Here is a 26138-nt window from a genome sequence, read left to right as displayed (position 1 = left end):
GCTGACAGCTCTGCTATACTAAATAATGTATGACAAGCTGCTTAGAATTCATAATAATCAACAAGTGTCTACAGCAACGCTAGCGCCTCTGTGAGGCTGTACACAGGTACAGTTGTGCTTTGAACTAAATGTTAACATCAGCATGCTAACATGCTCACAATAGAAAATATTAACATGATGGTGTTTAGCATGTACATTTAGTGTGTTAGCATGCTAACATTTGCAAATGAGTGCAAACACAAAGTACAGCTGAGGATGGTGGTAATGTTATTAGTTTTGGAGGTATTTCATTATTAAAAGATATTGGACAAATTAAATGTAAAGTTAAGGGGTCTGCACAATTATTTAAATTCATCCTGAGAGGGACATGGACAACCCTAACCAAGCGGTAACCTCCGGGGCTGAGCAGTGAAGCCTATGTGGAAGTGACAAAAACGGCAGTTAATCAAACGGCCACTAGAGGCGGACTCCAAAAGGGAGTCAATCTCTATAGACCTCATTGTTAAAATGCCAAACTGTACACAAAGAATAAACATGTTTACAGCCTTGTGCAAAAACGATGTTGGTCTTTTCAGCTAATTCCCCCATTCAAGACAACTTCACGAGGGGAGACCTTTTATAGAACTCCGGGTCATGTCATCTGCGCGCTGGGTAGAGCCCTGCAGTGAAGGCCAGGCAGAGGAGACCGACCTGGAGCAGCAAGAAGGGGAAGAAGTAGAGAAGAAGGAAGTGAAGTTTCCCTGTGGGGACAACCAGCCTGCGGGAAACCTGAGACAGGAGGACCCAGGAGGAGAACGTCCTTCATCACCTGACCTGAGTGACATACATGAAGTGACATCAGAATGTGGACTGGAGCAGGTCCAGAGGCAGGAGACGCAGACTCAGGAAAAGAAAGCGAGGTTTTCCCACATGACTGTCAACCAGGAGAGCCGGGATAGAGGGTCAGGTGTGTGGAGAGAAAGTGGGAGTCAAGTGTGTTTTAATTTGTTATTCTTTCCATATGTTTATCCTTTATTCCAGAATAACAAAATACAGTTAATCATACACAATTTACATGTATTGATAGAGCTTATGTGTTTGTACGAGTGTGAGTTCCTGTGTGTATGCATGATTTCTGTGTGTTTGTGTGTGTATAGAAGCATCAGGTGGGGGCCTGGTGCAGCGTTACCTCCGGAGGTCCTTCCCCAGGGGCTTGTCGACCTGCTCCTACCCAGACAGGGACAGGCAGCGGCAGGTAGAGGAGCCCCGGGGGCCTGGGCCTTTCTACTTCTTAGGAGGAGCAAATGGGGCTGAAATGTAAGTAGATACATATTTGAAATGAAATAAAGGACAAGAAGGGAATCAATATTGTGTTGGTTATAGGGATTTCAAAAATCTGATCACATCCCATGTTTAAATGTTTAAAAAAAGGAAATGCTTAAGAAGGGTGATGACTTCTGAGGAACAACAATGAACATTATTCACCTGCTTTATATTTTGTTTTGTGCCCCTTATTAGACAAACCTTACATGTGACCCCTGACCTCTGGCTTGTTGTGTGATTGATTTCCTTTGGGACTTTTCCTTCAGAGTCAGTGTTTACTGTGAGAGCAGAGGATGGAAGAGGATTTACAACAAGCACAGGGCGGATTTCAAACTCAAGTGGTGTGAGACCAAATCACCAGCAAACTACTGTAACTTCAGAGAAGGTCCAGTACTATATTAATCACAAGACATAATATGAATGCAGTATTTTATTATACACTGTAAAATGTACCACAATGTTACCCGTCCTAAGGAAACATAGAAAATGAAAGAAAATTGGAAATCTGTATCTCAAAAAATACAACGGAATTTCTGTTTTCATTTTTACGTGAGAAAAGAAAGTCTGGTAATCCGTTTTATAAGTCTGATCCTGATTGTTTTCTCTTCTGTGTTTATGAAAGGAATGGAAACATTTTGCCAGGTGAAAGAAAAAGGTGATCTTTTTTTGTTTTGTCAAGATCATTTCTTCCCATTGAGTCCTTATTTCTCCATGCACACTAAGCAAACTTGAGAGAAAACATGAATGCTTTTAGCCCTATTTATAACATGTAGTGTAGTAGTGGTGCACTCCCACCTCACATTGCCAGAATTAGTATTACAAAAACAAACCCACAAAATGATCCTGACAAAACAATTTCACCTGCCACAGATTAAAGCACAATTTAAGGAATTTATAAAGATTATCCTGGCAAAACCTTTTTTTCACCTTAAGCCATAAACACAGAAGAGAAAACAATTTAGATCATCAGAATGTTTTTTCCTCGCTCACTTGCCTGTCAGGGCTTCTGTACATTTGCTTTTAGTAGAAAAGAGATTTATTGCCTTCCATTCACAGACATAAAACGTAAAATGCTGTTGTTCCCAGGTGGTCAGCTGGTGTATCAGATCCCTAACAACAGGGTGCTCACCACTAAGATCGGCCTCCTCAGCAGCCTGCGGGAGTATGAGCGAGTCAGCACAAAAGTCAACCACGGTCAAGGACTGAGGTGTGCAGACAGATTTAAAAGCTATTTCTTTTACAAAATTGATGGTTGTGTCACAAATCTCCTAGCAACAATCTGGTGCCATCATAGAGGTTCAATAAAAGCCCGGCTCTGCAAATACTGATTGAAAGACGTATCAGCCTGTGGTACTGTTTAACAACACGGCCAAATGTCACTTCAGAAATGAAACCTCCCAACTGAATCACACAAGCTTGGATTTGAGTGTTACATAAACTATTTCAACGGTTAATTATTGATACATGAAAACAGTTTTACAACCCTGATTCTTTTAATCAACACATGAAAGAGAAATACGTTTTAAATGTCAAAGCATTCCTTTTACGGTGTAAGATGTTCAGATAAACCATTAAACCAAACAGTAGAGTCTCATAGTACCCAACCATAAATATCATATTTCAAGGTCAAGCAGTTAAAGGTACCTTGTGGGGTTTTGGGCCACTAATTGTGCTATGTTTTTCTGTTTGTATTTAATAGGACAAACATGTACGCTCACATGGCGATGCACATTCTTGTTAAATGTTTCTCCATTAACTGACAGCTGGTGGCCGTAAAGTGCCGAGAAATGTAGCAATGGCCCAGCAAAGGTTGAGAAGAAGACTGCAAGCTACATGCACGTCAACAATGCAGGATATCTATGAAAGTGCTCTGCTAATATTTAAGGAGGGAAATGCACTCAACATGGTAGTTAGGCCTCAAGGAAACCCTGAGTGTGAGAAGAAGATGACGAAAACTTCACAGAATACCTTTAATAACTGAGCTTTTACAAACATGCTTTGATATATCACAATACATACATACATACATACATACATACATACATACATACATACATACATACATACATACATACATACATACATACATACATACATACATACATACATACAGTGCAAGTAGCTTTCACTTAAATAATTAATTAGATATAATGCCACAGTTATTAAAATAACTGCTAGGTTTATACTTGTTTATATATATTTATATGTGAAATAAGATCTATATATGATTACTTACAGTTGAACCTGCTGTTCTTTGGATAATAAACTTAAACTAAAGCGTGTTAGATATGCGATACATATAATGCTGTTTTAGCCCATTCAAAACAAATCCAACATACTTTAAATTACTTCAGCTTCAGAATGTTATATCTTATACGTTATAACAATACAGATCCAGATCCACACATCCAATCAATGACAACGTAACTGTTCAAATATTTAAAGCAAACATTACTGTTTATTATTTAAACTCAAGTAAGTTCTCATACTGTACTTAAATATATTAATAGGGAAACATAGCTCTCTGAAAGGTATGCCTGTAATAAACATGTTAAAACACAGGTGTGGTCCTTTAAGTAGTTCTGGTTTGAACATGAAGTGAAATCTGTTCTTATCTTAAGTAACTTTCTCAGGCAGTTTTAATTTTCAACATATGACACAAGCAAGTTCAAACAGCTGAAGACATTTCATTTGAGCTTCCTCCTTGTTGTGTTGTACTTCACAGGAGGCTAAAAATGGAAGAGTTTATTCCCACTACCTTCCGCATGGATGTGAGGGATGAGAGGGAGGCTTTCTTTGCCCAGCAGGAAGGTAAAACGCCCGAACATCTCACCAACATTAACCTACAGTGGAGCACCCGGATGCAGCAACACACTGGTTCAACTGGATTTGTGTTTGTTTAGTTGCAAATTAGACCTGACTTGCATCCAACAATGGAAAACAAAGAGAATAGTTTGTGGTTGGCAGTGTTAAGACAACCGTTGCTTTGGTGATTGTTTAATCAGGAGGTTGAGGACTTCACCTCCCATGAGGCCCTGATTAAATCACCAGGGGAACATGTTGTTTCCATAGAGATCAGGGCTGAGACACAAACACAAGGAGAAACGCTCGACAGGATCTGGATGTAGAGCTGCTGAGACAAATAAAATACTTTCCATATTACAACTGAAAAACATATTTCCTCCACTTTAAGGGCTGCGTATGAAACGATCGCCTGGTTTCTGTATTGTTTGTAGTAATACGGACACACAGCATTATGATAAGAGGTGTGCAGGTTACGACAAACACAGTTATCACTAAGTAAACAGGAGAAAGACACAGACAGCTGGTTTGGATCTCTGGGTGACGGATAAATCTGTGGAAAAGAAGTCAAGAGCAAAGAATAGATCAGAACACGGTCATAGGGGAATAAAAAACGGGTGAAATCTGTCTGAAGAGCATCATCACTGACAGTCGTAGTGTCACATTACGTCAGCGCTGGAAGACAAATTGAGGCTTAGTAAAAGTTGCAATATTTCAAAGTGAGAATACTCCATTACAAATATAAGTCTCGCACTCGTAAGTGTTGCTGCAAAAACACAAGTAGTAATTCTACGGGAGAATAGCCGCTGACAGTGCTACTTTATATTGTTTGCTTATTATTACTGATGTATCAACATGAAAGCAGCACTTTAACTTTGCTGCGTTAAGAGAAGCTCATTTTAACTACGATATTTACTGTTGAATTGTTTGATTGATGACAATGCAGCATATTGTATAGGCTGATTTGAATGTCCTTATTCAAAGTAACTAGTGACTACAGCCAAAGTATAATGTTTCTCCCCAAACTGTAGTGGAGTAATATAAAGTAGCAGAAAATGGAACTACTCAAGTAAAGAACAAGATGGCTTACGGACCTTGAGTAAATGTACTTAGCTACTTTCCACTACTGCATAATGTTAATTTACACATCTAGCAAAGTTAAGTTAGAATAAAGAAGGTACTATAACAGAATAACACAGAACAGAGAGAAATACCTAAACATACTGTAGGTCTAAAAGCAAGAAAAGAAACAATGTCAAACAGAACAACACAGAAAAGACCTGAGGAGTCTCATTCACACTATCTCTAAAGAGAGTATCACATTATGTAATACCACTGCATTATGTGATAACTCAAAGAAATGTAATACATTTTATCCTTCATTATGTAATAACAACCACATTTTGTAATGATCTGCTGCATTTTATAATAAACAGCTTGAAGGTCATTTCTAATACATGTCCCCGCATGTCCCCTATTACATATTGCAGTGGTTATTACAAAATGTGTTAGTTGCAATTTTTTTAAATACGTTTTTTATAATACGTGCATTAGCGTATTACCAACAAAACTGGAAGTCTTCATCTGCACACGTTATATTTTTAGTAAAACTAAGGAATATGGTGACATTTGATGTAGTTTTGGCCAATGAAAGATAATCTTATAATCTAGTGAACTAATTGTGTCATTTAAAATTAATGTTGAGTCACTAGGATCATGATGCATAATGTATGATGCATACAATAAAAATGGTTGTTATAAAGTTTTTATGAATAAAGACATCTATTTTGATTGGCTATAACATATTGCATGTATTACAACATATGTATTTCAGATTGCAGTGTAATGTGTTATAAGGACTTTACATTTCATATCTGTATATGCCATAAATTGCTGATTTACCGGATGTTACCAGGTGTGAGCAACAACGAGAGCCACATGTGGATCTGTAAGCCCACGGGTCTGAACCAGGGTAAAGGGATCTTTCTGCTGAAGAGCCAGAAGGACGTGGCCGCCTTCAGACTGAAGCTGCAGCACACGGAGGACAGCCAGGCCGACAGGAAGACGCACCGCCGCCAGCCTCAGGCTCGCATTGTCCAACAGTGGGTGAACATTTATTGGGTTGTTAAAATGAATGCCATGTCAATGACAAATTGCACTTTCCTATAGAAACGTCGTTGCTGTTGAAATCGTGTTGAAGGCAAACTGACATTTTCCCTCTCAGTTACATCCAGAGTCCGCTGCTCCTGAAAGGGAAAAAGTTTGATGTGCGCTCTTACCTTCTGATCGCCTGCACTGTACCGTACATGGTCTTCTTTCGCCACGGATATGTACGGTTGACCTGCGATCTTTACGACCCCAGCTCCAACAACCTCTCTGCCCACCTGACCAATCAGGTACACCTAATGCTGTACAGACTCCCAGGGTTAACTGGCAGGTCAAAGTTTAAAGGATAGGTTCGCAATTTTTGAAGGCTACCTTAAAACAGAAGTCATGTGCCCATGTACATATTGGAACATATTTAGCTGGCTATAATCACATCCCGTGTTCATACAGGCCTTTAAGCATTTACCTGAAGCTAATAAAAGGCTTCAGCAGTCTGAGTCAGTCAAATAAAGTAGATATCTTTCAAGCTTTACTTATTTGCAGTAGATGGGTAATAATTATCTGCAAAGAAAAGCTCTGTCGTTCATTCACCAGCTTGATACAAAATAACACATTTTGTATACTCATGGGTTTGACTTTCAGTGGAGAACATTTCATGTGCATGTCCGGGTGTTAAAGCTGTTTAAGGCGTAATGTTTACTATGTAAAATCCCATTTAACACAGATTAAACAGGACAAAGCCATTCATGATAATACTGGGGTTATATTTGCATCACATCCATCTTTGCATTGCGTGCCCACATTATTTCCAGAGAGGTTGAATAGATGAAGCATTAACTGTCCCTCAGCTCCTGCTGACAGCTTCATGTGTCTCTGGTCCCCCTGCTGTCTTTCTCTAGTACATGCAGAAGAAGAACCCTCTGTACAGCCAGCTGAAGGAGGACACTGTTTGGTCCATGAAGAGTTTCAACACCTATGTCAACGACAGGTTTCAGGTTGCCAAGGGTCTGCCCAGGGACTGGGTGCTGGGCGTCTTTGCAGTGAGTGCTGCTGTGTGTTGTAGCTCTCAGGGACCAATTACCTTTTTAATGATGATTGTTGGCGCTTGCAGCTAATTGAGATTGCGGTTTGGCTTGGATGACCTCATTCCTGTCTGAGTATTCATCATGTTAATATACTATATTACTGTATTTTCAGCCACAGTACAACAAACGGTACAATGTGCACTTTTGAATAATGTTTAGGTTGCACCTGTTTGAATGAAACCTCAAACTATAAATAATAATTCAGACATACTATACTATGACTTTTTTTTAATGGAATACTATTCTATTTTATATTAAAAATATTTAGGACAAACTATATGACTGTGACATTATTTAAATGATATCTATGACTTTATTTATAGGCATACAACATTAAAATGTTTTATGACTTTTTATATATATTGTAATATTTTTGATTACATACTATACTATATTTTTTATGACATAGTATACTATTATTTGTATAACTTTTTTATGACATACTACACTATGACTTTTTAAAAAACGTTTTAAGACTATAACTATGACTTTTTAAAAAACGTTTTAAGACTATAACTATGACTTGTTTTTAAAATACTATACTATGACTTTTTTAAAATTCTTTTTTTGTTACTTCTTATGACAAAACAAAACGGAACAAAATCAGTAACCCATTCCTGTAGTGCATTTTTTTATTTGCTTCAGTGGGAATGTAAACGGCAGCAACAAAAACAATGGTGAATTATCTGACAGAATATGGCCGGCATCTTTAACATTAAAACATCGAAACACTTTGACTATGTTTGAGCACCGAGCATCATTAATGTAAACACTCCGCGTCCTCTCGGTCCACCGGAGTCCTGCACTCTGTACTGCGGTCCGTCCGTCAAGTGCACCAGCTTCATCCGTGATGCCATGATGGAGCCAGATCTCTGTAAAGATGTAGACACAACAGTCTTCTATAACATTTTTATTACATCTTTCATGGCGTACTATACTAAGACTTTTTTTGTATGTAACTGTATTTTCATGACATACTATGACCCTTTATGAAATACAATACTATAATAAAAATATTATAAACGCCACATGTATTAAAGTTGCATATTGGGTGTCGTAAGGTGAGGTACAGGGTAACGTGATCAAATGTGACAAAAAGAAAACACATTTCACCTTTCTTTTATGCTGTGCAAAAAAGCAACTTTTTTTTATCCATGTATCTTTCTGTTTTATCAGAAATCAACAATCCTTTATTTGTCCCACAACGGGGAAATGTATCTTGTCACAGCAAAAGAACATATGAAGTAAAAAGGCAGTACTGCAGAGAGCTGCTTGTTGGGCCAAACTCCGCCGAAGAGCGTTAACTTTATCCAAACGCACTCGTCCTTTCAGCTCGTGCACTTCGGCATGTTTCGTGCAGTTATGACGCTCGAGATTATTTCTCCTGGATGTGCGACATTCCGCGTCCAGCTTTCTCTGTTTTACACTCGCCATGCTGCGTTCACTGATGTCACTGACAGTCTCGTTTAAAATTGAAGTTTTTTGACATGACGTGACTAAGTGATGACACGTTCCGCTCGTGTTGTGTTCAGGGACCCTGACCTTGGCCAGGAAAAACAGCCAGTCGCCCGTTTAAAATATTGCCGTCTACTTTTTTTGCTAGTGGATTTTCTTTGCGTGCGTTTTACGAATTACCTCCAGGGCCGGATCAAATGGCCGGAGGTTCCCCACCCCTGACCTTCGCTCTCATTCCAGTTCAAACGACCCACTCTCGGTGCTCTAGAATAGAGAGTTTACAAGGTCTAACAAATATACATCGTTTAATCTCATCTTTATTATAACAACAAGGCCTCAGTTCATTCTTTAACATCTTAACTTAAATACTGTACCTTCAAAATAACAAATTAGTAATACATCATTCAGTATTTTAACTTAATTAGCTGCCAATACATCATCCCTCATTTAACCAATCACCTCATAGAGCCCGCCTACTCATACACCACATAATGACTGCAGCTGAGGCGAGCTTCCTCTTTAAGCACAGGCACAACATGGCTTCCACAAAGGACTCAAACTTAGGTTGTGGCTTTCATGACAGCTTGTCTGTTAATATGTTTAAGAAATAAACTTGTTTCAAATGCAACAAATGTTACTTTTCCTTGAAATTAGAACCATAAATGAAATAAAGAAAACTGAAAAACTGTCTATCTTTTTGGTGTTTCATCACATTGGGAAACGTATGATTTTGTTTATTTGGAGCTTACGTCATATTAGGTACTAAAAGTAAAAGAGACATAAGAAATGGTTTCTGTAGGAAGTGCTATATGTATGTCTCTCTGAAGCCTAATTTGACCGACTGGTTGTTTTCCTCTCCATGCATCAGAAGCGCATGCAGCAGATCATGACGCAGTGCTTCTTGGCAGTCAAATCCAAGCTAGACTGCAGACTGGGCTTCTTTGACTTGATTGGCTGCGACTTCATGGTTGACGAGGACTTCAAGGTGGGTGAGACTGCGCTGAATATCTGAATAGTGGTCCCTATCCCTAACATGTGTTAGTGTGCATGCTTTTGGACTAATGGTGTCTTCGTATGTTTATAATAGGTGTGGCTGTTGGAGATGAACTGTAATCCAGCTCTTCATACGAACTGTGAAGTGCTGAAGGATGTGATACCCAGCATTGTTGTGGAGACACTGGGTGAGCTCACGTTATCACAGCTGATCACATCAACACAGATAGAATTTTGTTTTTGTTGTTGTTTTAAAGTAGAAGTAGAAGAGTACATTTAACACCACGCTCAAGCAAAAATGTCAAATAATTTCACTGCATGCATGGTACAGTCATACTTCCCTTTATTAAATATGTGAATTTACTGATGTGTGAATCTGATGTCTCTCCTTTATGCTCTAGATTTAACTCTGGAGATCTTCAACAAATGTCGCCTCAAGCAGAGGATTCTTCCTTTGGCCAGTCAGAGGGACTTTGTGCTGCTTTGCGACAGAGTTCTTCCTCCTGTTTCAGTGCTGGCCTGCAGCAGGAGCAACACAAACGCTGAATTCTACCAGAAAAGCACCAAAAAGACTGAACCCAGAAGATGTAAGTCAGGGACGAAGGGCAAACTTTTGCCCTCATCATCCCCTGATAATGTGAATGTCTCAGCGAGCGGTGAAGGAAGGAGCAGATCAAAGTCTGGCCTGCGTCCCACCGCAGCCTCACCTCTCCGTCGAAGCTCTCCGTCAGTGCAGGGACCTTCACATTTACACAGCAGCAGCAACAGCATGCAGACTCTTCGGAATAAGAACCCCAGGCCTCGGGTCGAACTCAAGCCGAGCAAATGTACTCTGCATCATCACTCGAAAGCTGCGGCCCATGTGAAGCACGTGAAGGCTCAGCAGAAGACGGGGATGTCGGCACCAGGGGTCTCCATCCGTGGCCCACCACTCCTTCCTCATGCAGGCCCTCCTGTGTGTGGGAACAAACTGTGAAGAAAAGCTCAGAGAGGACACAAACTAAAGAGGAACTGTAATGCATCATAAGCAAACAGCTGAGATCTAAAGAGCTTTGTCTAAAAAAATTAATAAAATAGGATCTACACTTTGGACATAAATGTTTAAATGTGAAAATAATCTATTTATCACTTGAATTATAATAACCGGGTTCATTGTATTGTTGCTTTGTACGGAATATGTTGTATGGAAGAGCACCTTTTGGCTTCAATTTAAAAACAAGTTTTTCTTCCAATATTGAGACTTGTTTACTGTAATCAAAGCACAAATGGAAAATATATCCATCATCTCACATCAAGTTGCGTCACTTCACAGAAACTGCTCCTGCCCTGTGGAGAGCCAGAAACACTCAGACATGATTGTGTTCAAACCCTCCCACCATCTTACTGTAATTCTAACCATGGAGATCAACACAAGTCTGCAGCCCTTCACCTCTCCATTTCATAACTCATAATTATCTCCTGCCTATCCATATTCAGGCTCTTTGCATGTAAACACAGGCAGGACCGGTCCCATCTTTCCCAACAGGACGCTTGCTTCATCTACATGCTGAGACTGAGAGCGTCGGAGATCCTCTGGTATGGTAAGCTTTAGATGACTATAGAAGCAGTTTTTATCTGTCATGGTGAAGTGTCAGCAGGTTGTTAAAAAAAGAAAAAGTGAGGAAGCTGCTCAGTCCTCACTCAGCCAACTGACAGGAAGGAAGGAACAACTACTACGCTGCGACTCAAACTTTTATCTTCAATTCCTCTTCAAAAGCTTTAACACCTTTTGTTATCGTGGTTCTATGGAAATATAAACTACATGCTGACAAAAAGGGGGAACTAGAGCTCAGCAGCATCACCCCCTCCCTCCCTCTTCTGCAGCACACAATATCCTCTTTTGGAGTTTTTCTGTTATCTCTTTGGTTTTAGTGTGGGGCACACACACACAGACACACACACACACACACACACACACACACACACACACACACACACACACACACACACACACACACACACACACACTGGGGATGATTGTCTGGGCAGATGGTGCTCAGTGTGTGGACTAGAAGCTGAGACAAGTGGAGAGGGACAGACTCCTTGTCCGTCATGGGATGCTGCAGTGTGACCCAGAGGCATACTGGAGTGGACGAGGTGGGCCCCGATGAGATCGAGCTCCTGGAACTCTCTGGAGACAATTTAGGGTAAGACACAAATATAAGTTTAATATTTAAAGCTGCAAACTGCTCAAAAATAGAAAGATGGGGAATTTACACACATGACTGCACTTGGATCCTGGAACAAAATGCCATCATCTTTCACCGCTAATAATAATAATAATAATAATACATTTTATTTATAAGTGCACTTTTCATTTGCATAAACAAAACTCAAAGTGCTAACCGCTAACCAGAGCACCGCTCTAGAGAGAGAACCTTTTAAGTTATGTTAAACGTGGTTTTGTGTATCCGTGAGTTCTCGAGGAGGAAGCGGTGACATTCTGTGAAGTGAAGACTTTGGCAGCTTCTCTTTCAGTGCTTTTGTTTGGCAGGTCATGAATCACATTTTGGAACTGAACACCTTTTTCAAAGCTGCACAGTATTCAGGATGCACACACTACATGCTTGTTTTAACCGGATGTGCCTTTATACAGAAAGGTTAAATTATAACCTCTTTAACCAAGATGAACACACCTGCAGAACAACACGTTACATCCATATGAATTGCAGAACAAGGCAGGAGAACTAATTGGCTCCTATTTACTAAACATGAGCTGGGGAGCTCGGTGATGCTGCACTGATGTGATTAGCAGATTACTTTTAAGACAATGGCTGAAGCATGGAGCGGTTTATTTATTACAGAGTCGGGGCGGGACAAATCCCTGCTCGTTCTGAGGCTGGGGGATTAGCAGAGGCTATCACAACGGTAGCTACCAGCACTAATGTGTGGCTGTTTAATTATTCCTTCTTATGGTCACAGCCCATTCGTGTATATATTCTACAACACAGACAAAGATGTGTGTTACACAAATGCAATGGTGGAAGAAATACTAATTTACTTTAGTAAAAGTAGTCATTTTTTATGGATGTAGATAGTATCATGTAACTAAAGTTATCAAATAAATATAGTGGAGTAAAAAAGTACAATAGTTGCCACTGAATTGTGAAGTTGTGAGTAGAAGTATGAAGTAGCAGAAAATGGAAAAGCTCAAGTAGCTCAAAATTGTACTTAAGTGCAGTACTTGAGTAAATGTACTTAGTTACCTTCCACCAATGTAAAGATGCACACTCACATATAAACGCTGCTAACAGGCTTTTATGGACACATTTTATATCAGTAAACTTAAGAATATGACATTTTATAGGCTGTTCAAAATCTAAATGTTAAGTTTGAAGTTATTGGAATATCATCTATTGTGAGTAACTGTGCGTTGCATTGTGGGACAACAGTTTACCTCAACATTATACTCAGAAATCAACTTTTTTTTTATATGCATACTGACTTTTTCTTTGAACATTAATTACAGAAAACATTTGAAACCTGCTTAGAATTAGTATGTGCGACGCAGACTGCAAAATATGACGGTAACGGGTCAGCAGGTGGGTCTGTCTCTGTAATCTGATTATGTCTGTCTGCTGCGGGGCGGCAGGGGGGTCAAGACACATAATTTAAATTGTGATATGCTCTATAGCTCAATTTCTATTTATTTTCTTTAAGGCGAACTGTAGGCTGTATATCTTTCATCAAAAAGTCATAAAAAAACATCACAGAATAGAAAGATGTTGGTAACACTTTCCATGAAAACCACATCTATAGTACATTATGAGGGCATTCATAGTGAGTGAATAATAAGGCATTTTATAATGCTCCATGACTACACTCATAAACACACATAATGCTTTCTGGTGCACTATAGCAACAGTTATGAAACATTATAGATGTGACTTAGAATGAATTACTCGTTTCTTATGGATGGTCTTGGCTAGCTCTAAACGTATAATACATTATAACTACCTATACTCCCCATCACACACCTTATAAATCAACTGTAGTAAGGAACTCGTAGTATGCTATAGTAATAAGTTATCATTGTATGTGTTAAGTCAAGTTAGGTACATATTGATGCATCTATAATAACGCATGTTTCATCATAACGTTTCAAAGTACTGCATTTTCATGCATTTAAAATAGTCTATGCTGCATCATAACTGATTATTCTGATACATTTATAGATTATAATTCACTATTATTTACCCTAATAATGCACCATAGATGTGGTCTTCATAAAAAGTATTATGCATGTCATTATAATGCATTTAAAAATGTATCATAGTATAGAATGGTAGTCCTTGTGTAGCCAGTCCAAACATGCATCATTAGGAAACCCATACAAACAGCGACCCACAAAAATAGTTTTGAGACAGTTTGGAGTCTCCAGTCCGCCTGACTCATGGGTCTTTGAACTGCAGTACAGAACCAATCAGAACATGCACACCACACAGACAGGATTACAAACTGTACCCACATCCGTGTTACTGCTGCCAGGCCTGATGAAATGTGTTGACATGTGAATATTTGATGAAATGTGTTTCTTCAGGTTGTGGAGTCTGGGAGAGACGAGGCTTCAGCTGTCAGTGAGGAACAGCAGACAGGAGCAGCAGCCACCACCACTACCACCGCCACCACCTCCACCACTGCGCTACCCTTCAATACGTCACCTGGAACAAGAGGTCATTATGTGTGTGATGTGTGTGTGTGTGTGTAGATGGATGGATGGATTACAACCAGGAAGAGACTCAAAATGACCAAAAAATAAACACAAAATGACTACAAAGAGAAATAAAACTATACACAAATGACCATAAAGACACAAAGCAACTACAAAGAGACACAAAACAAAAAGAAGTCTGTGTGTCTTGCTCCTACTGAATGTAAGAGAGGTGGAGGGGCCTTTTGCACGTGTGTGTGTGTGTGTGTGTGTGTGTGTGTGTGTGTGTGTGTGTGTGTGTGTGTGTGTGTGTGTGTGTGTGTGTGTGACAAAGACAAAAGCAGAAACTTCATCATGCACTTTTGACAGTAAGAACACAGCGTGTGGCTCACTTTGGGCAAACACTAACACTTCTTTGTGCTCGAGCGGAGTGTGTTGCGTGATGTGCATCATATGAATATCAACAGTTTCCACTCGCTGCTGGTATTTGTGTTGAGGCCAGACGCACACTGTTTACACACTGTAGGAATTTCCATGACAAAGGTGAGAGATTCTGCGTTCCCTGTTTGGTGTGATTCAAACTTTACAGGAAATAAAGTAGAGGGGAAACACTGCTTGAGCTTTCGCAATTCTTTCTACTTCAATGAGAAATTGTCTAAATATGAAGCAAATATGAAGGAAAAAAAAACAAAAAACTGTTATTTGTATGTTGCACTTATATTGGTTTGGCTTATTTCTAGCTAATAGTTTAATTCATATTCTATTGTTTCTGTATGTTGCACTTTTGTTTGGCTTATTTTAAGCTATTGTTCTGCACTTAAAATCTCCAATTTGCTGTGTAATGCATGAGTCATCGCTTTGTGAAACTTGGCAACACATAAATACTGATGAAGGCAGTGATATGAGAAGTGTATAAAAAACATTTAGTAAGATACAGTATGCAGAAATGTCAGGTTCCGTCTGTCAGGTTATCTCTCTCTCTCTCTCTCTCTCTCTCTCTCTCTCTCTCTCTGTCAGGTTCAGGTTCCATCTGTCAGGTTCTCTCTCTGTCTATCAGGTTCCGTCTGTCAGGTTCTCTCTCTCTCCCTCTGTCCGGTTCAGCCTGTAAGGTTCAGTCTGTCAGGTTCTCTCTCTCTCTCTCTCTGTCCGTTTCAGTCTGTCAGGTTCTCACTCTCTGTCCATCAGGTTCCGTCTGTCAGGTTCTCTCTCTCCCTCTGTCCGGTTCAGTCTGTAAGGTTCTCTCTTTCTCTCTGTCCGGTTCAATCTGTCAGGTTCCGTCTGTAAGGTTCTCTCTCTCCCTCTGTCTGGTTCAGTCTGTAAGGTTCCGTCTGTAAGGTTCTCTCTCTCCCTCTGTCTGGTTCAGTCTGTAAGGTTCAGTCTGTCAGGTTCTCTCTCTCTCTGTCAGGTTCCGTCTGTCAGGTTCTCTCTCTCTCTCTCTCTCTCTCTCTCTCTCTCTCTCTGGTTCAGTCTTTCAGGTTCTCTCTCTCTGTCACGTTCCGTCTGTCAGGTTCAGTATGTCAGGTTCCGTCTGTCAGGTTCCGTCTGTCAGGTACCGTCTGTTAGGTTCCATCTGTCAGGTTCCGTCTGTCAGGTTCCGTCTGTCAGGTTCCGTCTGTCAGGTTCCGCCTTTGAGGTTCCGTCTTTCAGGTTCCGTCTGTCAGGTTCCATCTGTCAGGTTCTATCTGTCAGGTTCCGCCTGTCAGGTTCCGTCTGTTAGGCTCCATCTGTAAGGTTCCGTCTTTCAGGTTCCGTCTGTTAGGTTCCATCTGTCAGGTTCCGTCTGTTAGGTTGCGTCTGTCAGGTTGTGTCTGTCAGGTTCCGTCTGTCAGGTTCCATCTGTCAGGTTCTATCTGTCAGGTTCCGCCTGTCAGGTTCCGTCTGTTAGGCTCCATCTGTAAGGTTCCGTCTGTAAGGTTCTCTCTCTCCCTCTGTCTGGTTCAGTCTGTAAGGTTCAGTCTGTCAGGTTCTCTCTCTCTCTGTCAGGTTCCGTCTGTCAGGTTCCGTCTGTCAGGTTCCATCTATCAGGTTCCATCTGTCAGGTTCCATCTGTCAGGTTCCGTCTGTCAGTTTCCGTCTGTCAGGTTCCATCTGTCAGATTCCGTCTGTCAGGTTCTGCCTGTCAGGTTCCGTCTGTCAGGTTCCGTCTGTTAGGTTCTCTCTCTCTCTCTCTCTCTCTCTCTCTCTCTCTCTCTCTCTCCAGTTCAGTCTGTAAGGTTCCGTCTGTCAGGTTCTCGTTCTCTCTATCTCTCTCTTTCTCTCTCTGGTTCAGTCTGTAAGGTTCTCTCTCTCTCTGTCCGATTCAGTCTGTCAGGTTCTCTCTCTCTCTCTCTCTCTCTCTCTCTCTCTCTCTCTCTGGTTCAGTCTTTCAGGTTCTCTCTCTCTGTCAGGTTCCGTCTGTCAGGTTCAGTATGTCAGGTTCCGTCTGTCAGGTTCCGTCTGTCAGGCACCGTCTGTTAGGTTCCATCTGTCAGGTTCCGTCTGTCAGGTTCCGTCTGTCAGGTTCCGTCTGTCAGGTTCCGTCTTTCAGGTTCCGTCTTTCAGGTTCCGTCTGTTAGGTTCCATCTGTCAGGTTCCGTCTGTTAGGTTGCGTCTGTCAGGTTGCGTCTGTCAGGTTCCGTCTGTCAGGTTCCATCTGTCAGGTTCTATCTGTCAGGTTCCGCCTGTCAGGTTCCGTCTGTTAGGCTCCATCTGTCAGGTTCCGTCTGTTAGGTTCCATCTGTCAGGTTCCGTCTGTCAGGTTCCGTCTGTCAGGTACCGTCTGTTAGGTTCCTTCTGTAAGGTTCCGTCTGTCAGGTTCCGTCTGTCAGGTTCCGTCTGTCAGGTTCCGTCTTTCAGGTTCCGTCTGTTAGGTTCCATCTGTCAGGTTCCATCTGTTAGGTTGCGTCTGTCAGGTTCCGTCTGTCAGGTTCCATCTGTCAGGTTCCATCTGTCAGGTTCTATCTGTCAGGTTCCGCCTGTCAGGTTCCGTCTGTTAGGCTCCATCTGTCAGGTTCCGTCTGTCAGGTTCCATCTGTCAGGTTCTCGTTCTCTCTCTCTCTCTCTCTCTCTCTCTCCGGTTCAGTCTGTAAGGTTCCGTCTGTCAGGTTCTCGTTCTCTCTATCTCTCTCTTTCTCTCTCTGGTTCAGTCTGTAAGGTTCTCTCTCTCTCTGTCCGATTCAGTCTGTCAGGTTATCTCTCTCTCTCTCTCTCTCTCTCTCTCTCTCTCTCTCTCTCTCTGGTTCAGTCTTTCAGGTTCTCTCTCTCTGTCAGGTTCCGTCTGTCAGGTTCAGTATGTCAGGTTCCGTCTGTCAGGTTCCGTCTGTCAGGTACCGTCTGTTAGGTTCCGTCTGTCAGGTTCCGTCTGTCAGGTTCCGTCTGTCAGGTTTCGTCTGTCAGGTTCCGTCTTTCAGGTTCCGTCTGTTAGGTTCCATCTGTCAGGTTCCGTCTGTTAGGTTGCGTCTGTCAGGTTCCGTCTGTCAGGTTCCGTCTGTCAGGTTCCGTCTGTCAGGTTCCGTCTGTCAGGTTCTATCTGTCAGGTTCCGCCTGTCAGGTTCCGTCTGTTAGGCTCCATCTGTCAGGTTCCGCCTGTCAGTTTCCGTCTGTTGGGTTCTCTCTCTCTCTCTCTCTCTCTCTGGTTCAGTCTTTCAGGTTCTCTCTCTCTGTCAGGTTCCGTCTGTCAGGTTCCGTATGTCAGGTTTCGTCTGTCAGGTTCCGTCTGTCAGGTACCGTCTGTCAGGTTCCGTCTGTCAGGTTCCGTCTGTCAGGTTCCGTCTGTTAGGTTCCATCTGTCAGGTTCCGTCTGTCAGGTTCCGTCTGTCAGGTTCCATCTGTCAGGTTCTATCTGTCAGATTCCGCCTGTCAGGTTCCGTCTGTTAGGCTCCATCTGTCAGGTTCCGTCTGTTAGGTTCCATCTGTCAGGTTCCGTCTGTCAGGTTCCGTCTGTCAGGTACCGTCTGTTAGGTTCCATCTGTCATGTTCCGTCTGTCAGGTTCCGTCTGTCAGGTTCCGTCTGTCAGGTTCCGTCTTTCAGGTTCCGTCTGTTAGGTTCCATCTGTCAGGTTCCGTCAGTTAGGTTGCGTCTGTCAGGTTCCGTCTGTCAGGTTCCGGCTGTCAGGTTCCATCTGTCAGGTTCTATCTATCAGGTTCCGCCTGTCAGGTTCCGTCTGTTAGGCTCCATCTGTCAGGTTCCGTCTGTTAGGTTCCGTCTGTCAGGTTCCGTCTGTCAGGTTCCGTCTGTCAGGTACCGTCTGTTAGGTTCCATCTGTCATGTTCCATCTGTCAGGTTCCGTCTGTCAGGTTCCGTCTGTCAGGTTCCGTCTTTCAGGTTCCGTTTGTTAGGTTCCATCTGTCAGGTTCCGTCAGTTAGGTTGCGTCTGTCAGGTTCCGTCTGTCAGGTTCCGTCTGTCAGGTTCCATCTGTCAGGTTCTATCTGTCAGGTTCCGCCTGTCAGGTTCCGTCTGTTAGGCTCCATCTGTCAGGTTCCGTCTGTCAGGTTCCATCTGTCAGGTTCCGTCTGTCAGGTTCTATCTGTCAGGTTCCGCCTGTCAGGTTCCGTCTGTCAGGCTCCATCTGTCAGGTTCCGTCTGTTAGGTTCCATCTGTCAGGTTCCGTCTGTCAGGTTCCGTCTGTCAGGTTCCGTCTGTTAGGTTCCATCTGTCAGGTTCCGTCAGTTAGGTTGCGTCTGTCAGGTTCCGTCTGTCAGGTTCCGTCTGTCAGGTTCCATCTGTCAGGTTCTATCTGTCAGGTTCCGCCTGTCAGGTTCCGTCTGTTAGGCTCCATCTGTCAGGTTCCGTCTGTTAGGTTCCATCTGTCAGGTTCCGTCTGTCAGGTTCCGTCTGTCAGGTTCCGTCTGTCAGGTACCGTCTGTTAGGTTCCATCTGTCATGTTCCGTCTGTCAGGTTCCGTCTGTCAGGTTCCGTCTGTCAGGTTCCGTCTTTCAGGTTCCGTCTGTTAGGTTCCATCTGTCAGGTTCCGTCAGTTAGGTCGCGTCTGTCAGGTTCCGTCTGTCAGGTTCCGTCTGTCAGGTTCCATCTGTCAGGTTCCATCTGTCAGGTTCTATCTGTCAGGTTCCGCCTGTCAGGTTCCGTCTGTTAGGCTCCATCTGTCAGGTTCCGCCTGTCAGGTTCCGTCTGTTAGGCTCCATCTGTCAGGTTCCGCCTGTCAGGTTCCGTCTGTTGGGTTCTCTCTCTCTCTCTCTCTCTCTCTGGTTCAGTCTTTCAGGTTCTCTCTCTCTGTCAGGTTCCGTCTGTCAGGTTCCGTATGTCAGGTTCCGTCTGTCAGGTTCCGTCTGTCAGGTACCGTCTGTCAGGTTCCGTCTGTCAGGTTCCGTCTGTCAGGTTCCGTCTGTTAGGTTCCATCTGTCAGGTTCCGTCTGTCAGGTTCCGTCTTTCAGGTTCCGTCTGTTAGGTTCCATCTGTCAGGTTCCGTCTATTAGGTTGCGTCTGTCAGGTTCCGTCTGTCAGGTTCCGTCTGTCAGGTTCCGTCTGTCAGGTTACATCTGTCAGGTTCTATCTGTCAGGTTCCATCTGTCAGGTTCCGTCTGTAAGGTTCCATCTGTCAGGTTCCGTCTGTTAGGTTCCATCTGTCAGGTTCCGTCTGTTAGGTTCCATCTGTCAGGTTCCGTCTGTCAGGTTCCGTCTGTCAGTTTCCGTCTGTCAGGTTCCATCTGTCAGGAAAAATGGAACCCACTAGAAAAGCTACAAATATTTCAATCTAGTATTGATGATATCAATAGATATGGGCTGATACAGTTTTGTGCCTGTAGGTGGTGCTGTGGGGCAGAAGCAGAGACGAGCTGAACCACAGGATTTACTCCCACCAGCCAATCAGGGAGTGGGAGGGCCAACCTGCCCACATGTATGGAGAGATCATCCACTCCTCCCTGGTGTCGCTCTACAACAGCTACAAACAGGTAACACTGCTGAGGTGGCAAGAATCATCTTTTATTGAAAAATAGTTTTGTTGCCATGCCTGTGTGAACAGTTGATGGAGCCTCTGACACTATGAGAGCTGCAGATCTTTAGTCAGGAGAGACACTTCAGGTGAATTGGGAAACAATTTTAACTAATAGATAACACGTTTTGCAAATGAGGCGTTATCTTTGTAAAATATGTGCGAACATGATACATAAATCTGCACATTGGAATTTTGGATATCTCTTTGTATAAATCGAACAGCCATGGCAAATAAACAGCAATTGGAAAACTATTTTCAACATGTTTTTAGGAATAAAATGTAATGCAACCGCCCCAGTTTATTACTTGCATTAAGGCAATTGTTCATTGTATTGTAAAATTTGTACTATAAACACCTAACCCTAACTTTCCACTAGTCTGAAAAAAGACATGTTATGGAAGCCAAAGCCTAAACTTTAATTTGAACAGTGCATGAAGAAAACAATGTTTTTTTCGTAGTGTCTAACCTTAAATCTTTGTCACGCGTCTTCACTTTGCCCCCCACAGGAAACCAGTGAGCACTTCCTGGTGTTGTTCTCTTTCCACCTGCTGATCCTCTCCCTGGATCACTCTCGGAAAGACTTCATTTATGAGGTTTATTCTTTGTGCATTTTACTTCAAAATGGAATGTCAAATAGCGGCTAATATGCAACCACAGATAACAGTTTTTTAAGGTGGCAATAATACGGAAGCTCTGAGAGGCAAGTGAGGAAAATATTTCTGGTGATCCATTTTCTAAGTCTAATCTTTTCCTGTGTTTATGACTTAAGAACAGGTGAAAATAAAAGGTTTTGCATGGATAATCCCTCTAGGATGAAGTGCAACACTACCCCATGTTCTAAATAGGACTTAAAGCATGGTAGCCAAAAGAAAGACATGACAGTAATGTCACACAACTTGCTAACAGACTCACCTGGAAAGAAAAAATCTATTCCTGTCCTTAAGTCACAAGCACAGGAGAGAAAACAATTTAGATTTAGACTTAGAAAATGGATCATCAGAATGTTCCCTACATATTAATGCATAATAATCTCTCCGGAGAACGCTGAAGTACAATGACAGACATGATCTTTTCTTACACTTTGTGTTCTCTTATCTCACAGGGCATCCTTCCTCTTTCTGGACTTTCCTTGGAAGCCATCTCCCTGGATCCTGACACGTCACATTCACCACACATGTTTGAGATCAGCAGTGAGTCAGCGGAGTTCTGCCAAGACACGGCAACACAGTGTAAAGTGCTGAGCATTATTAATGTGGTTCCCTCTTTCATCCAGGTCCAATGGTGGACTCCAAGGTCTTCATATGTGCCAGTGATGCAGAGTTACAGAAGTGGATGCAACACATAGAAGACAGGAGATACAAATCAATAGCACAACCCTTGACTCCCTCCCACTGCGCTCTCTCCTATCTGGTAATGACCAACTGCTGTACATCTGGTTACAACTCTACATAAATAAGCTGCCTCGTTAAATTGTAATTATTAAATTGATCACATACCATAATTCTTCCCTAGTTACCCTGTGATGAGCACTGGAAAAGAGAAGAACTGAAAAAGTACTTACTACAAGCTTCCATATGGCAGTGGGAGGGCTCGTCGATACAGCACATGGGTCAGCCGGGATACATATCTGTCGTCCATATCGTCAAGGCACAGATACAGGTAATAAATACTCGCTCACACGGTATTAAGAATCTGCAAATGAGCACGGAGTAAACAATATGAGAGCCAGAATTACACATTTCTTCAACATGAAAACAGATTTACTTCTTATCTGCCAGGTTCCACAGAAAAATAAAAGTAAGAGAGATAAGATAATCCACTTTGAATGTTATCAGCCCAGTATATGGCTGTTATCAGTTGTCATCGGGGGCATAGATTTGAGGTCGACCTCCTATCTGGCTCAGCTGTTATCATCTATTGGTAAGTTAGATCACTGCAGGGAGGTTCAAAATTGTTATGCAGCGGCCTCTAGTGGCCACAGTAATTATGACGGGATCAAAGGGGATGTCGTATAAAGAGAGACAAAGTCCACATAGAGAGGAAGACTTTCACCCAGGAGACTGCTCTTTGTGTCCTGGAGAAATCAAAACTCAGAATTGACTTATTTTATCTTTAATCTTTTATCTTAACATACAAACTTATTCAAACACAAACCATGATATTTTCCTAAACCTAAAACCTTCACAACGTTAATCACGTGTATACAATTGCAAAACATGCAACCCTAACCCTAACCCCATGCAGTTTGCCCCGTCTGAAACATTATATTGGGAGTGATAATAACTGATAATGGCCATCTAATGGGCTGACAAAACATTACAAATGGGTGCATGGAATTGTTTTACTAATGTCCTCTCTGGCCTTCCATACTTACCACCTGACACCAGATGAACCGTCACTTTCAAGAATACTTCTCAGTATCTGAAAATCAAGACCACATTTCCTACAAGCCCAGTTCCCATCTGTTGCTAAGAGATGTTATCTTAATACGTTTTCTGAAGTGGATAAACAGGTGGTTTAAAACACTTTCAAACAAGTCAGGTTTCACGTTAAATTTGACCTGCTGGCACACAATGTGGCATGTGCTGTAGAGGCTGCTCTCAGTGATGGTTTCATCTATTCAACAGAAACACAGCGAGTATCTCAAATCAACATGGAAATTATTCATTTATGTTGAAGGCTAATTCAGGTTTAATACAACTTGGGTCTTATTTTGGTCATTTGACCATCTTTTCTTTTGATGATTATAACATTATACATTGTAAGTGTAGTGCTTGTATCGCTACACCAAAGCCCAATAAGGCTAAATATGTTTTACCTTTTTCTAGCCTGCTCTGACTGTATAGCAACATACGTGCCCATACTACTGTATATACTGTAATAAAGAACATTATTTCAAGTGTCACAGTATTTTGTCAGCTAATGCAACAGTAACAGTGACATGGCTTTTGTTCTTTCAGGGCCACCAAGAAAGACTGATGGTTCTCTTCCCTCAAGACGTGCTGCTACTGTCAGTTGACAACAAGCGTCTGAATATAAGATATGAGGTAGTGTAAAATGACTGTGTGAAAAATACATAATAATACCTCCTCAACCGCTGCGGCATAACTGCGTGTCCCAGTAATCTTTACCTAGCTTGTACTTTTGACACATGACATAAAGCATGGCTGGAACATTCTCACCTGCCGCCCATAAACATCACTCAATGTCCTGTCAGTCGTTAAAATGAGGTTCTTCTTGTACAAGCATGATATATTTGTATAAAAGGAACAATTCCAGAACAAGTTAAAGCATTTATTCTTCTTCTATGTCCTGTCTAACAGGGCAGGTTGTCCCGACACAGCATCAAAGCAGTGGAGAGGTCAGCGCTGCCTGGACGGCTGGAGTTTGAGCTGATAGGTATACTGTGCGAACATGTGACACCAATGTGACGTACATTTTGAATTGTATTAAAGCAAAACTGCAGTGAAGAATTCAGGCATTTCATATAATCAATTGTGTTTCAGGTGAGCTGGTGGAGCCCATGCAGGTCTCTTGTACCTGTCTGGAGGATTATCGGAACTGGATGTTTCAGTTACAACAGGTGAGAACTGTGCTGTCTGACATCTTTCAAGTAATATAATATGGTTAAGAGTAATGTATGGGCCGTAAAACAATGAGCTAAAAGAGTCTAAAAAACTAAGTAGAGCTCGGGCAACTGCCGAGTTGGTGAATTATTTGTGGCTTTGTCAAAACTTTGTCACTGGATAACATAGTAGAGCATTTATCAATGAGTGAATGAGGAGGTAAGGTAGAAAAGCCAGATATAAATACAGTCCATTTACCATTTAGTATGCCAATGTTGTGTGTAGTGTTTTTCTATTACCCCCCAAAGTAGCCAAAAAACAATCAGTTAATGCAGCTGAAAGTATGGGGGGCTGATCAGGGTGAAAACATAGAACACATAAACGTTGACAATTTGCAAATGCGCAATGAAAACATTCACATCAGGTTCAGAAAGTGCACATGTGCGTTGAAAACATACACAGACGCACTGAAAATATTCTCGTTCGCATTTAAAATGTGCACATAAACAACAAAGATGTTCACTTCCCACCACCTTCACACACAGCGGGATTTATGTGCACGTATTTCAATGTTTTCGTCCTAATCGGCCTTCCATATTAAAGATTTAAGAACCACTGTTTTAGCCCATTCATTAAATATCTTTCCATTACTGCTGACCATTCTGTAACGCATGCTGCAGTGTTTTACACTTCTGTATCTTTCCTAGCTCCTGGGCTGCCATTGTTTTGGTTAAGTTTGGTATGAAAATCAACTTGTACAAACTTGTTTGAGATCAAAAGCATTCTGGTTTATTCTAGTCAATCTTGTCCCGTAGAAATGCAGCTGGAAACACAAATTATTTTGAAAATCCTTGCAGTTCAACATGTCATGGTCATTAGAACGTGAGACAAACGCTTCGAACTTGTAGCCGTCAGTCATGGTTTCGTTTATTCTGGGAAAAAAGTTTTTTGTCGAAGAGTTTTTTATGTGAACAAACTTTGCATCAACAAGACTTTCTCTTTGACTTGCAGCCAGACAGAAACAGCCACGTTACTGTGAGTCACGCTGCTCCGCCACTCATACCAAAGCTGCAGAGGGGCAGGAAGGAGTCGCAGGAACCGATGATAACGGCCGACCAACGTCACATCAATGGACGCAGCTGACTCATCTGAATGTGGAAAAGCTTGGCAGTGATCAGAAATCTGAAATAACGTGTAGATAGTATGTACATAAATCACTTTTATGACTAATTGTGCCACAAAATGTAGATACAGCAGTAAAGAGGTTCTGAAGTACTTTTACTCCCTTGAGGGGACGAACAGAAAGAAGGTTATGAGCCAGTTTAACAGCTGTAGAGATGTTAGTGTTGAGGCTGTAGAGCGGTGAGGTTACTTAAGAAACTGTACTTGTTTAGCTTGGAAGCCTTTACCATCAAATACAAATGTTTGACTTTTTCACAATAAATTGTTGAATTTAAGTTTTAAGAGTCATTTATTTAACACAACATAAAATGGAAGTATCTGTATTTATTTCAATGGTTAAACATTTACAGTAGTGCGCAGAGATCCAGTGAACATCCAGTGTATATTTAGTGTGGTATTAGAAGTCAAAATGAAAAGTTTATGGTTGTGGAATGTAATAACATTTGTCAAATCTTTGTTCATATAAATTACAGTCATAATAGTAAATGAACCATTTTCTACTCTTTATACATGAAGCCATCTACAGTAAAGCACATTTACATGAGAATCTCCTTAGAGAACAACCAGCTAGAGGAGTATAAATACACATGCTGCAACAGCAACCACTTAAATTACAACTAACAACGCAGATATAGAAAAGAAGGGGTTATAAACATATCATGTGCCACTGGAAGAGTTGATTATAGTGGTCCATTAACAGCAGGTCTCAGCTCAGTTACACTGCGCTTTTGGTCATTTGGGGGTTTTTACACGTAATGAGGGGAACGATGTGGACGATGGAAGCCGATGTAATTCAGTGCTTAGTGTATGACAGTATTACTTGATCCTGTATGATTAGTGTATTACAACAATGTCTGGCTTTCATAAAAACACAAAAGTACACATGAAGCTAAACTTGCACTTTTACCACACAGATGTTCCATGTAAATCCGTCTCCAGGTGAATTTGATAATAGTCCATTTCTTGGTTTTTAACAGACAATAATTTGTGTTTTGTTTTTTTACTGTCAACAAATGCCATTAA

At 41.6% G+C, this 26138-nt stretch overlaps 3 protein-coding genes across 3 annotated transcripts in view; 2 read left to right on the top strand and 1 right to left on the bottom strand.

The window, feature by feature from the left end:
- Positions 1-896: 896 nt before the first annotated feature.
- Positions 897-11005, top strand: ttll10 (tubulin tyrosine ligase-like family, member 10). The gene is made up of 11 exons (XM_029435963.1): positions 897-946; positions 1137-1296; positions 1569-1687; positions 2389-2509; positions 4028-4113; positions 6020-6206; positions 6329-6500; positions 7110-7250; positions 9619-9735; positions 9838-9931; positions 10145-11005. The coding sequence occupies exons 1-11, from the start codon at positions 910-912 to the stop codon at positions 10717-10719; spliced, it is 1809 nt and encodes a 602-aa protein (XP_029291823.1). The 5' UTR covers positions 897-909; the 3' UTR covers positions 10720-11005.
- Positions 11006-11298: 293 nt separating this feature from the next.
- LOC115011035 (probable pleckstrin homology domain-containing family N member 1) lies at positions 11299-25390 on the top strand. The gene is made up of 11 exons (XM_029435965.1): positions 11299-11929; positions 14323-14455; positions 20177-20323; positions 20874-20960; positions 21470-21557; positions 21641-21777; positions 21880-22026; positions 23328-23414; positions 23691-23766; positions 23874-23950; positions 24945-25390. Exons 1-11 carry the CDS (start codon positions 11835-11837, stop codon positions 25074-25076), a joined length of 1206 nt encoding a protein of 401 aa, XP_029291825.1. The 5' UTR covers positions 11299-11834; the 3' UTR covers positions 25077-25390.
- Positions 21952-26138, bottom strand: part of arhgef19 (Rho guanine nucleotide exchange factor (GEF) 19) — a 27755-nt gene continuing 23568 nt past the window's right edge. The window contains exon 17 of the mRNA XM_029435962.1: positions 21952-22059. The gene's annotated coding sequence lies outside the window, so the exon portion shown is untranslated. The remainder of the gene's footprint in view (positions 22060-26138) is intronic.

Source organism: Cottoperca gobio, chromosome 7, assembly GCF_900634415.1.
Source record: "Cottoperca gobio chromosome 7, fCotGob3.1, whole genome shotgun sequence".
NCBI classification, from domain to species: Eukaryota; Metazoa; Chordata; class Actinopteri; order Perciformes; family Bovichtidae; genus Cottoperca; species Cottoperca gobio.
The sequence above is the reverse complement of the archived record's forward strand: the minus strand, read 5'-3'. Positions and strand labels throughout refer to the sequence as shown.

Bases quoted from the DNA above. Each gene is read 5' to 3' on its own strand.
- LOC115011035 (XM_029435965.1), top strand. From the start codon at position 11,835: ATGGGATGCTGCAGTGTGACCCAGAGGCATACTGGAGTGGACGAGGTG. The intron at 20,324-20,873 runs GTAACACTGCTG...TGCCCCCCACAG, and splicing joins TCTACAACAGCTACAAACAG to GAAACCAGTGAGCACTTCCT. The intron at 20,961-21,469 runs GTTTATTCTTTG...CTTATCTCACAG, and splicing joins GGAAAGACTTCATTTATGAG to GGCATCCTTCCTCTTTCTGG.
- ttll10 (XM_029435963.1), top strand. From the start codon at position 910: ATGACTGTCAACCAGGAGAGCCGGGATAGAGGGTCAG. The intron at 1,297-1,568 runs GTAAGTAGATAC...CTTTTCCTTCAG, and splicing joins GGAGCAAATGGGGCTGAAAT to AGTCAGTGTTTACTGTGAGA. The intron at 6,501-7,109 runs GTACACCTAATG...GTCTTTCTCTAG, and splicing joins CTGCCCACCTGACCAATCAG to TACATGCAGAAGAAGAACCC.